The 13,237-nt window shown below is 48.2% G+C and overlaps 1 protein-coding gene across 1 annotated transcript in view; it reads left to right on the forward strand.

Moving 5' to 3' along the window:
• Positions 1 to 4,787, forward strand: part of SSBP1 (single stranded DNA binding protein 1) — a 76,969-nt gene extending 72,182 nt beyond the window's left edge. The window contains exons 5-7 of the mRNA XM_063928980.1: positions 450 to 540; positions 2,276 to 2,364; positions 4,630 to 4,787. Coding sequence (XP_063785050.1) covers positions 450 to 540; positions 2,276 to 2,364; positions 4,630 to 4,670 — 221 coding nt within the window. The 3' untranslated portion in view covers positions 4,671 to 4,787. The remainder of the gene's footprint in view (positions 1 to 449; positions 541 to 2,275; positions 2,365 to 4,629) is intronic.
• The last annotated feature ends 8,450 nt before the right edge of the window (positions 4,788 to 13,237 follow it).

Genomic DNA, 13,237 nt, shown 5'->3' on the forward strand with positions numbered 1-13,237 from the left:
TTTGTGTACATTGAGCCATCAAAAAACAAAGGTTTCACCATCTGTCTCGCTCAAAAAAGTCCGTATTTCTGAATATTCTGCATTTCTGAATATTTGGATATGGGATACTCAACCTGTATTTGCCTTATATCTAGACAAGACAAATAAACAATTTTTTGGTAATACAGAGATATGGCTAAAGGTGCAAGAGAACATATGCAAATCAGTGGATAAAAGCTGTCTGAAGGTGGAAATGCCTGGGAAACACCAAACGTATGCGGACATATGTTTAGGTCCGGCCTCTCCAGTGACCTTAGTAACCTGGTCTGTGTGGGTAACATAGGTCCTGTCCTATTCCCCCTGCCCCCACCCCTCCACCCACCTACCCCGGGCGCAGATTATACAGGCTCAGCAGGTTCCTCTGGGGAAATGATCAATGTGTCCTGACATGTTTTTGTGTTCTTTATCAGCTGGAGACATTAATCAGAAGACAACCTGGCACAGGATCTCCGTTTTCCGGCCCGGTCTCCGAGATGTAGCCTACCAGCACATCAAGAAGGGGTGAGCACGCTGTGTCCAGCATCTGCGTCCAGCATCTGCGTCGTGCTGGAAAATGCTTATTTCCTCTCGTTGGAAATGCAGAGGTAGTGGTTAGGTGACACTGCCTTCCAGTAGCTGTGGCCGAAACGTTTGTTATGTAGCCACATCTCCACCCTATGGTATCCAGTCTGAATGTTGACATGGCCATAAGGTCTGCAAGGAATATGTAAACATGATTAAAATGTCAACATCAGTATGTCGTCAGTACATTTTTGTGTTATTGTTACGATTAGGGGTTGGGTTTAGGATTAGTCTAAAATATTCAAAACTTGTTGGTGTCAACATTTTGACCATGTTGACATGTTGCTTGTCATAATTCAGAACCTGTCGACGTTCAAAATATTTACTTTTCATACTATCCCCTCCCCCCATCATACAGCCAGTTACACAACCAGTTTTCTTGTGGGAGGAGGGAGGAAACCCAGGCAGACATGGGGAGAACATACAAACTCCACACACACTACTGTAACTTTTGTCCCACAACCATGTGCACATGTAGTTCATGTACGCACTCCCGTGTAGTGACATCGTCTGTCATGAGAATCTCTTTGCATGTCAGCAAGTGATGCATGATGTCATTGTTCGTGTTGTGATGCGCGGCGTTCTTCCACGTGTGTAATGTCTTCTATTGTGCATAGCTATCCATTGCTTCTCAGCTCCAGCTCATGTCTCCATCACACACCCATAGCCAATGAGCAAGACCACTCCCCCACTGCCAGCGACCACTAACACCAGGGACGACCACCTCTAGCACCGAGCGTACACACAGATATAGACGTTGGGGTAAATAGTACAATGAATACGTAAAGGATGTGTATTTATATCGGAAGAATATAACCAGTACCAAGAGAAAGTTGCACCATAATTTACCTATTTTGCTTTCCGTGTGGCCTAAACGACACAGGCTATCTTTATTCTTTGTGTTTAAGCACTGTCGTACATCCCGCGATTAATCACGCAGGTTAGTGGCAATTCAGGTCCTGAGTAGTCATTACAGTCATGCAATGCAACAACCAAGCTATTGCAGGATCGGTGCTGAATGATTTATCCATCCAGCCCTAACACTTGTAAAGTTTCCAATAAACCATACTTATATTATGTTCCTTTACATCTGTTACATACAAAGCCAGAAAGCACAGAAGCTCCTACAAAAGAGATTCCTTAGGTCGTAAAAGAAATGAAAGAAAAACAAATTTTTCATCTTAAGGTGGGTACACACTGGAAAGATATAACTGCAGATCAACTGATCGGCAGATATATCTATGGACGGATCGGGCAGTGTGCTGTGTATACACACTGCCCGATCCGTTCGGGGACTGACGTCATGAACTGGGCGGGCGTGTACACACGCCCACCCAGTTCAGCTGGGGTGGTCTACACACACAGCGACGCGCCAATATATCGGTAGATATATTGGTCATCGGCTGTGCTGTGGGGCCGACGCGATACGTCTGTGAACGACGGAGTTCACAGACGTATCGGCCGTACACACTGGCCGACGGACCCGCGATATATCGGCCGTTCAAGAGAACGGCCGATATATCGGCCAGTGTGTACGGGCCTTAATATTTATCACGTATATGCAGTGATGAATTTATTATAACAGCGACGTTTGTTCGTACAGATCTAAGCCTGGTTCTCACCGTTTTAAAATAAATCCCTTCCGTGATCTAAATGATTTACTGTCTCCCATCAGAGCGAGGGTCTACGTGGAAGGAAAGATCGACTACGGAGAGTATACAGATAAGAACAACGTACGCAGACAGGCGACCACCATCATAGCAGGTGGGTGTGGAAACTGGCGGCTGATCGGATTATTCAGGACGCCACCGGAAACACAGTTAATCCCATCCGCCTTATTTCTCTGTGAATTAGTTGTGACCCTAGTTTATGGTTTGAAATGTTTAGCGTTATAGATTCTGCCAGCAGAGGGCAATAGAGTAACCATAAGATGAGTACGGAGCATTAACTCTGTAAATTATTTACTAACTTGCACGTCCGGCTTTTACCGTCACCAGGACGATGTTTCCGAGCCATCACTAAGGAAACGTATTGACCTTTTAATTGCGTCTTCAGCCTTTACATAAACATTCTTATTAATCCTAATGTCCCTTTTTAATGGGTTGGGTCTCCTAAACGTCATGTGACTGTAGTTTTTGGCCTATGTACATAATTGGAGTTATTTATAAACTGGGTGCACTTGTTGTTTTACCAGATTAGAGAAATATTAAAACTCCTCCCTAATGAGTGCTAACGGCTGGGCATCCTGCAGTATACGGAACAGTGCGTTATCCAGTCTAGACACCCACACGCAGCTGCGCCAAGCTCCGTCTGGGCTTCCTAACACTTCCCATTGGTTTAAAAGCGGGAAGAAAAATATTTGCGTTTCTGGAATGATAATATTCTGTGCATACTGGAAAAATCGACAACTCGTCATCTTAAAATATTAACTGTCGGTGGTTTGCGCAAAAATAAATTTAACCTGACCTAGAACAGTTGCTTTAATCCTCGTAGAAATAACTCCCGTTCATTTGGTGAAGAAGGAGATGTCACGGGGACGGGTGAGTTATAGGGAAAGATGGGTGCCGCACTGTAGTTGTGAGGAAACCAAAGGTTTTAAAAGATGTCACATTTATTCCTCACATACATATTGCACAGTGTTTATCTATAGTAACTGACCCCCTGTCCCCAAACACCCACAAACAGCATCTGCAAAGTTGTTTTGCCGTTAAGAACGCACAGCAGTACATTCAGTGCCTGCAGTTGTGTTGGTGTGACCTCAGCAGTATACAGTGATGACAGATGTGTCCTGGGCAAGTTGTGTTGTCCCAGTAACGCTTGAAGGAGCTCAGGCTGCAGCACACGGCTTCCACAGACGCAGGACGCTGTTTAAAGGGACCGTCTGCTTTCTGACGATATATTCTGCCCATCTAATGCCATGGATTTTATAATATCCCCACCCAGAGGATGACTAGATAGGGAAGTTACATCTGTATCGCACAGTACATATAAGTTACGGTTTTCTGTACATTGTTTGCTCATGATGTTACACTTTAACTAGTTACCAGCCCATCAAAACGATGGGACAGCATTTCAGTAATGTCAGCTGTGCGCTGCTTAACGGATCAACACTCGAATTGGTCCGTCAGGCGCCATCTAGTGGCCCGCCGGTGCGCAAAACACTTGAATTCCCCCCCCCCCCCCCCCCCATAGAGGTGAGGAGCAGCGTTAGCCTTTTATTATATAGGATGATCTGTGATTGGCCATCCCTTTATTATCCCTATAAGTCTGGTGACTGCCCATGGAATGGATAATATCTGTAGCACCTCTGTTGTTTATGGGGCATGGACATCACCGTAAAGAAGGAATCCAGACCTTGATCTGTAGCCAGCCAACCAGCGGACAGGGTGAGCTCCCACAGGAAGCACTGTGACACATGTCCGCCTGCGTTGTATGATTGTTGAGGAAGCTGATTGGACAGGAGCCGTTCCATTTGGATTTATTGGCAACCTACAATGTAGGCGTTCCCTCACTCTCACACTTGTGGGTGCCAGCCTGGGCCAAGCATTGGGGTGAGAATTCCAAAAACCCTAAAGGACTCTTGTGATTCTAAAGGGCCCCATACACTAGGAAGATAATGCCCGGTTTAATCCGATTTCGGGCATTCGGCTTGATATATCGGATGAAATCGGACATTTTGGAGGCGTTTCTGATCCGATGCGCGTTCCCGTGAGCATCGTATCGGATCCTCCAGATTGATTGTGCTGCACATTCAATCAAGTCCGACCCCGCAGGTATGGCTGGGATTGGCCAATATACATCGTATGCAAAAGGACAGCATACGATGTATCTTGAGCGCTCCTGCCCCCCAGGAGGCTTGTGGGGTGATCGCCCTCGACCTGTCAGACGGACATGACGCGGTAGTGTATGGGGCCCTTTACAAATGGGCGCTTATTGTTGTGAGAAGAGGGGGGGTCAAGGGGGACTGTCATTTGCCATTTAAAAATAATAATGTATTGAGCCGCAGTAATCCTGCCCCTTCTCTTGCAGACAACATCATATTCCTGAGCGACACCCGGGACAAGTCTTGATGTACCCCTCAGCCCTCGCCTGCATCCTTAATGTACAGCACTTAGATTTGTTTCATGTTATACCAAGTAAACTCTTTATTTGTATTTACTTTAGAAAAATAAAACACTGTTTTCTAAGCCTTGTGCAGATCACTGGTCCCTGCATTGCATATTTCTATGGTTATCTCGTTCTCTTCTCGCTGGGGCTATGTTTCTGCTGGCGCTGGGCTGAAAGGTACAGCCGTGGGGTCAGGCTGGTGTCCCTGTTGCTGTGACGCTGCCCTGTGCATGGCAAGGTAACTGGTACAGCTGCCACACAGGAGCTGTCTGGACAACGCTAACGGGTCTATTCATGAAGCAGTGATAAGTGTGGAGAAGTGAGCCAGTGGAGAAGTTGCCCATGGCAACCAATCAGCTGCTCTGTATTATGTTCTAGTATGCAAATTCTGAATGTTATTTCAGTGCTGATTGGTTGCCAAGGGCAACTTCTCCACTGGCTCACTTCTCCACACTTTTCACTGCTTCATGAATAGACCCCTAAAGGAGCCTGCAGAAGTGATAAAGCGGTGATAAGTGCAAGGTGATAACACACCAGCCAATCAGCTCCAATATGTAAATTGACAGTTAGGAGCAGATTGTCTGGTGAGTTATCACCTTCCACTTATCACTGGCTTATCACTTCTCCAGGCTTCAGGGTTAGAAACTTCTGTTAGAGGATATGACATACTAGACGTAAGTAAATATTATAATATACATTTATGAACTGTGGATTTGTCTTGAGGTTTAAAAAATGTTTTTAATTGCGTGTATACTGACCCACTTAGGAGTTTTAGGGTTTTCTACTTCCCCATAACATATCTTGCATCCCTGAGTGAGTTGTATTGTGAGACTATAAGACATGTGTTAGGCCATGGGCGTTGCAGGAGCCCGCCGCTCTAGCGCATGTGATGTCATGACTTCACAGGGAAGCTGAGCATCGGGGATATTTCCCCAGAGATATGTGCTGAGCGAGGAGGGGGATCGCTAATTTCACCCAGCGGGTGTAATGAGCGATGTGCTAGATTGTGCCTGCATGCAGGCCAATCTAGCACCGGCGATAGCGTCGCACAGGGCCGCGCATCACTATCGCTGTGGGGCATACACACGGAGAGATCCGTGCTTAACTTCTAAGCAATCTAGTCAGATTGCTTAGATTTTAAACACGGATCTTCCCATGTGTACCCCCCTTAAGAATGCCTTGGTCGGACTACACGCACTACCTTCCCCCCTTCGATTTTGCACACTGGGCAGTGGCACGGGTCACAAACCCCTAGTTATGTCCCTGAGTGAGGCTGACAGGAGGCCTCTGGGGGCTGATCAATAAAGAAAAAAGAAAAAAAATAAGATTTTAAACCTACCGGTAAATCTATTTCTCCTAGTCCGTAGAGGATGCTGGGGACTCCGTAAGGACCATGGGGTATAGACGGGCTCCGCAGGAGATAGGGCACCTAAAAAGAACTTTGACTATGGGTGTGCACTGGCTCCTCCCTCTATGCCCCTCCTCCAGACCTCAGTTAGAGAACTGTGCCCAGAGGAGATGGACAATACAAGGCAGGATTTAGCAATCCAAGGGCAAGATTCATACCAGCCCACACCAATCATACCACGTAACCTGGATCATACATAACCAGTTAACAGTATGAACAAAACAACAGTAACGGTCCAAGACCTATTCCAACTGTAACATAACCCTTATGTAAGCAACAACTATATACAAGTCTTGCAGAGTTTCCGCACTGGGACGGGCGCCCAGCATCCTCTACGGACTAGGAGAAATAGATTTACCGGTAGGTTTAAAATCTTATTTTCTCTTACGTCCTAGAGGATGCTGGGGACTCCGTAAGAACCATGGGGTTTATACCAAAGCATCCAATCGGGCGGGAGAGTGCGGATGACTCTGCAGCACCGACTGAGCAAACGCTAGGTCCTCATCAGCCAGGGTATCAAACTTGTAGAATTTAGCAAAAGTGTTTACCCCGACCAAGTCGCCACTCGGCAAAGTTGTAATGCCGAGACGCCTCGGGCAGCCGCCCAAGAAGAGCCCACCTTCCTAGTGGAATGGGCCTTAACCGAATTTGGTACCGGCAATCCAGCCGTAGAGTGAGCCTGCTGAATCGTATTACAGATCCAGCTAGCAATAGTCTGCTTTGAAGCAGGAGCGCCAATCTTATTGGTCGCATACAGGACAAACAGAGCCTCTGTTTTCCTAATTTTAGCCGTCCTGGCTACATACATTTTTAAGGCCCTGACTACGTCCAGGGATCTGGAATCCTCCAGGTCACCAGTAGCCACAGGCACCACAATAGGTTGATTCATATGGAACGACGAAACCACTTTAGGCAAAAATTGTGGACGTGTCCTCAATTCAGCTCGATCCACATGAAAAATCAAGTAGGGGCTCTTGTGTGATAGAGCCGCCAATTCTGACACCCGCCTTGCTGATGCTAAGGCCAACAACATTACCACCTTCCAGGTAAGAAATTTCAATTTAACCTTGTTAAGCGGTTCAAACCAGTGTGATTTTAGGAACTGCAACACCAAGTTCAGGTCCCATGGTGCCACTGGAGGCACAAAAGGGGGCTGGATGTGCAGCACTCCCTTTACAAACGTCTGGACTTCTGGAAGAGAAGCCAATTCCTTCTGAAAGAAAACCGAGAGGGCCGAAATCTGTACCTTAACCGAGCCTAATTTCAGGCCCATATCCACTCCTGTCTGTAGGAAGTGGAGAAGACGACCCAAATGAAAATCTTCCGTAGGTGCATTCTTGGTCTCACACCAAGACACATACTTTCGCCAGATACGGTGATAATGTTTTATCGTCACCTCCTTCCTAGCCTTTATTAAAGTAGGGATGACCTCTTCCGGAATCCCCTTTTTTGCTAGGATTCGGCGTTCAACCGCCATGCCGTCAAACGTAACCGCGGTAAGTCTTGAAATACACAGGGCCCCTGCTGCAACATGTCTTCCCTCAGAGGAAGAGGCCAGGGGTCTCCTGTGAGCATCTCTTGTAGATCCGAGTACCAAGCCCTTCGAGGCCAGTCTGGGACAACGAGTATCGTCTGTACTCTTCTTCGTCTTATGATCCTCAACACTTTCGTGATGAGCGGAAGAGGAGGGAACACGTAGACCGAGTCGAACACCCACGGTGTTACCAGTGCGTCTACTGCTACTGCCTGAGGGTCCCGAGACCTGGCGCAATACCTCCGAAGTTTTTTGTTGAGGCGTGACGCCATCATGTCTTTCTCCTTCATCCACTAGGGGCCACTGGAGCGTAGTTACAATGGGGATATAGTAGGCAGTAATTGGGAGCTGGCACTTTAAAATTCTTCACTCTGTGGCTAGCTCCTCCCCTACTATCTCCCCTCCAAGCCAGTCTTAGTTAGTGCCCGAGGTAGCTGGTTCACTTGGGTTTAGCTGAAGAATTTTTCTTTTTTCTTTATTATTTAAATTTTTCTTACTTACACTCACAGACTGGCAGCTCTGCCACTGCCAGTCTGCACCGCGGGAGCTGCCGGCGGGGTCCCATCGCAGCTGCGTGCGGCTCGGGATGGGCCCCGGCTGAGGGAGACACTGAGCTCTCCTGAGTTGGCGGACACCGCTGCGTGCGGCGCGTGTCGCGGCCACTCCACCCAGCAGAAGATTCCGGCAGCATGGCAGCGGTAAGTAACAGTGGTCGGACACCGCTGCGTGCGGCGCGTGTTGGGACCACTCCGTCAACAGAGGCCGGACACCGCTGCGTGCGGCGCGTGTTGGAGCCACTCCGTCAACAGAGGCCGGACACCGCTGCGTGCGGCGTGTGTCGGGGCCATTCCATCTGCAAACAGTGGTGAGTAAACACCCCCCATTCACATGGATGTATGGTTTATCTATTACATTGCACATTTACTGGTGCAATGTGCTCTAAGTAATATATTTATCCCTTCAGTGTGCCACTGTATGATCGCAGGAGTCAGATTATAATCAGAGGCGCCTTTTCTGATTCAAATTTGGCGCCTTTAAGGGGTGGGCGGAGCTTCAGTGCGCTATGCACAGCGCCCGCTCTGTACGGCGGCTCAGCACTCCCTGCTCCCCGCCCGCGACACACATTGCCGGGGGGGATGCAGGGCACTCAAGACGGAGGGGATACAGGGCGCTCACCGCTCTCGGTAAGTTACAGGCTTCCGCGCTGTACAGCGGACTCAGCGCCCCGCTCCCCAGCCACTGTATTTCCCGCTCTGTACAGCGGGCTCCCGGCTCACGCTTTGCCGGCAAGGGATACACACTCACCGCTCCGGGTAAGCTACAGGCTCCCGCGCTGCACAGCGGGCTCAGCGCCCCGCTCCCCAGCCACTGCATTTCCTGCACCCCGCACGCATTGCCGGAGGGAGTTACAGGTCGCTCACCGCTTCGTAAGGAACTGAAGCGGGTTAGTTAAATTTTGAGGGCCAGCCTAATTCCGCTCTGCACAGCGGGCTCCCTGCTTCATTTCATATAATGGGTTGTGTGTTCTAATCATGTGTAAGACACTTGTAAAATAAATGAAAAAGAATTGTGAAGATAGCTGTAATGCTTTTACATTGCTGGAGGGAGAGTCAGGGAGCTTACTGCTTCATTTAATGTTTGTACTGGGATAATCCCATTTTACTCAGCGGGCTCCCCACTCCCCAGCACACACACACATGGATTGGAGCCTGCTCTATATCAGGGGCTCATGAATGCATTGGTGGCCATAATGGTGGAGCAGATTATGCATAGGAACCCAGGTTCACATATCACCCTCTACCCAATTGGCTTAATTATGTATATATATATATAGATATGTGGGTATATATATATGTATGGGTTTATGTATGGGTGTGTGTGTGTGTATATATCTGTATATATATATATGTATATATATGTATACTGTTACACTACCATATATAGTGGCAATGTTTTTATTATAAGACCTGGTTTCACATTAGCTCCGCCTTGCCACATAACTTTTCCCCCCGGCGTTTCTCGCAGACTACACGCCATTTTGGGAAACCAACGGAGCCTCCGAGAAACATGTATTGCATCTTCCTAATTTAGCAGTACTCTACATACAGGGCGGGTGTTACCTTCCCTTTATTATTCCTTTGTTTCACTTAATAATAATAATACTGGTAGTAATTTGGGGAATGTGTGTGGCATCAGACAGTCGCTGTAGCGGGTATCTGAAGGGACCAGGGTTTGAATCCAAAAAAAAAAAAGCTCCTATAGTCTAGTGGCTAAGACTCCTGTCCCACAGCGCAGCGCTACTGGTTCAGGTCTCCGCTGCTCCAGAAAGTTTATTTGCATCGTGTCGGTCACTACACATTATAGGCAGACCTTACATAGGGCTGTGTTTATTTAACCCACCTTTTTCTCCTTTCGTTTGTCTCACCTGGGATAGTCAAAGAATTCCCTCTTAGGTGTGAAGTATGCGGTGGAGCCATCTGCTTAGCCCTCCACGCACCTACAGGACACTCCTGTTTGACAAGCTCAGATTATGCAGGTAATGTCACTGTTAACCAGAGACCTTGTACGTCATTTCACCTCTCCAGGTTTCTAAAAGAGCCTTTATAACCTTCCATGTTACACAACTCAGCAGTGGAAAGACCTCTCCGGGAGGTGGAGAAAGATGTCCAGGATACTGATGAGGTCCGTTTTCTGTGGAGTCTGAACCAGTGTCTCAGAATATCCAGGTGCATTATACAGCAGTTCGTCTGGTACTGCAGGTAAAGGAGGCGGGCACGTCAGGCCATCGGGGTTCGACGCCGATGATGAAATGACAGCTACTGGTCCAGTTTCGGATGAGCTGGGTAGGCTCCGGGGGGCAGCCGACAGACACCCGAATACACAATTTCAGGTATCAAACAATGTTTGTTTTCCTATCCTTTCCCCGCAGACGGCAGGAAATGGTATCAGGACCTCTCCAGGGTATACCCCTCGATGTATAGCCGGTCCAACAAGCTGTTTTTGTTCCTGAGGCAACCTTGCTCAGAGATCCATCGAAGACACATATGTGGCAGCTGGGTTCTACCTTGTCCGGAGCAGGTAGGTTGTGGAACAATTGTTCTCTAGGTTACAGGATGTTTCGCATCCGGATCAATTGATACTTTGGTACGGGTCAGAATCACGATTCTGCTTTATGTTCTTTGGAGGTCTCCACGTCTGCAGACTCGGAACCTGCATTTTCGTTTGGGCTGTCTTAACCCGACGACCTCGGGGGCTGCGACAGTGACAGGTGAACATGAAATCCTACGGGGCAGATGGTTCAGAGGAAGGAACTTTCTGCAGGATTTCTTGAGCCATTGGAGGTAAGTCCACTTTGCTTTATCCTACTACTGCCCCAGCTCCAAGACAGACCTTTACCGGTCTTTCCTTTAGATTTTTCCTTGCCCTTTCAAGCTTTCGACTCCACATGGGCGATATCTCAGTCGCCAGGGGATCTCAGGGTAAAAGGCTGAAGCAGAGGTTTAACAGCCTCGGTCCAGTCTGATTTTAGGTCATCCTATACACCCACTACAGGTCAGACCTTCCTACCACCTGGAGGGTCCCAGGATAGGCGCATGTCAGTGGGAGAAGGCTTGGGCGGTTACAGTCTAGATTTTGGAGTACAACCGTCTCAGGAGTCCCTCGGCATGGGTCGGACGATTTACGATGACAAGAGTCATACTGCAGGCGGTGCTTCATATGCTCCTAACCGCAAAGGGTGTTGATTCCTGTTTTTCACATATCATTTGAATCGGGACAGTTCTCAGGTCTTTGTTTTCTTTTCACGTTTCGAAGCCAGTGGGCTTGGCCAGGCATATTCTGGCCTTAGACTCCTTTCAATCTGTGATTGCTAGTTTGAACAAGAAAGGGAGCTTTACGTGTCCCTTGTCTTCAGAGATGCCTGTTTACTGATTTCGGTTGGGTTTCCTCATCGGGCTTTTCTCAGATTCGCATTACAGGATTCTCATTTTCACTGTCGGTCCTTTCCTTTCGGTCTCGCTTCCGATCCCACAGGGTTCTGGAAGTTCGCAGAATAACTTTTTCAAAGGCAGGAGGTGACGTGGGTTCCCTAATGGGACAATCTACTTCTACTATCCCACTCTGTACATTAGGTGGCGTCTGAATATCCGGAGGATCCAGGAGCTTCTGGTTCGACACAGATCCAAGTTATGCTCCTCGTAGACGTTTTCACAACACGGTCCGTCAAAGGATTTTTCCTTCCTCGGCACCAGGTACTCTATTTCTTCAGTCAAGTTGTGACGCAATGAGTGGTCGCCTACATTCCCCTCTGAGCGGGGGACAACAATCTTCTTTCCAGGTCAGGCCACCAGGTCAGACTCCTGGGTGAGGGAACATTCCCCAGAGTCTTGTCAACTGGTCTGCTGTGGGCGGAGATTCCGAATCGACCTCAGGCCGTTCTGACTGACTCTTTAACCCTTTACTACTCAGGGACGTGAGCTCTGGTGGCAGTAGCCGAGGATGCCCTCAGGGCTCCTGGGAGTTTTCTGGTTATTCTATCTTGCCTCCTTTTCTATTTTTACCTCACTTTCGGTAACACAGGAGGAGAATATGCGTGCTAGTCCTCTCGGTGGCTCTGGTGGGGCCACCCATGACTTGAAGATCCAGCCTGCACCTGTTGTCAGTAGAGGAGCATTGGCTCCTACCTAGACTGGACAATAGGGTCCTTTTACTTGTTCAATGGTGTGACTGTCCACGAGACCTCAGAAGGGAGGAGTTCCCTAGTTCGGTTAGGCCTACTGGGCCCTGATTTCAGAAGTCTGTTACCTTTCCTCGCTTTTGCCACTTTCGGAAAACTGTATGGGACATGATAAGGATAAAAGAGGGTTTTCCCCTTCTTTCGGTTACCATTCAGCCGTCATCTTTGGTTTCTCTGGGAGGTTTTGCTCCGCTGCGCTTAAAACCACATTGACCTGAAGTTTAGGTCTCTGCCTTTTTTCGGTTTTCTTCCAAAAGAGATTAGCCTGGTGGCCGTAAGTTTGGCCTCTCTTTCAGGGAGTACTCTATTGGCAACTCCCCCGGCTGACCTTAGGCCTCAGAGGTCGTTTCTTCCAAAGGGGATGTCCGTTTTTCATATAAATCTGACACTAGTGTTTTTCAGTTACTAGTTGACTGTTGTCAAGGCTCGCCGACTCTCTCTACAGAGGTCTTCGGCTATTCGACAAAGGGTTTTTCTTCTTTGTTAGGTACGATGCTCCCGTACTAAATAGCCGGGGTCCCAGCATATGCTGGGCTGTTGGATACATCTGACCATCAGACAGGCTTCTTGGCGGTGGCTCGGGAGCCTCCGTTTTTCCATTTCAACGCACTTTACGCGCGTTATGGGACCTTAGTGGGCAGCTGCCAGTGGGGTCTCCATGAATACTTTATGTCGGGCGGGTACTTGGTTGGACCGACATTAGTTTTGTCAAATTCTACAAGTTTGACACTTTTGCGGCCTCTGCATCACAGTTTGGCCGAGCGGTTTTACAGGACTCTCAGCGCTCTCCCACCCGTTTTGGGAGCTCTGGGACGTCCCCATTGTAACTACGCTCCAGTGGCCCCTAGTGGAT

This window comes from Pseudophryne corroboree, chromosome 6 (genome assembly GCF_028390025.1).
Source record: "Pseudophryne corroboree isolate aPseCor3 chromosome 6, aPseCor3.hap2, whole genome shotgun sequence".
Classification (NCBI taxonomy): Eukaryota; Metazoa; Chordata; class Amphibia; order Anura; family Myobatrachidae; genus Pseudophryne; species Pseudophryne corroboree.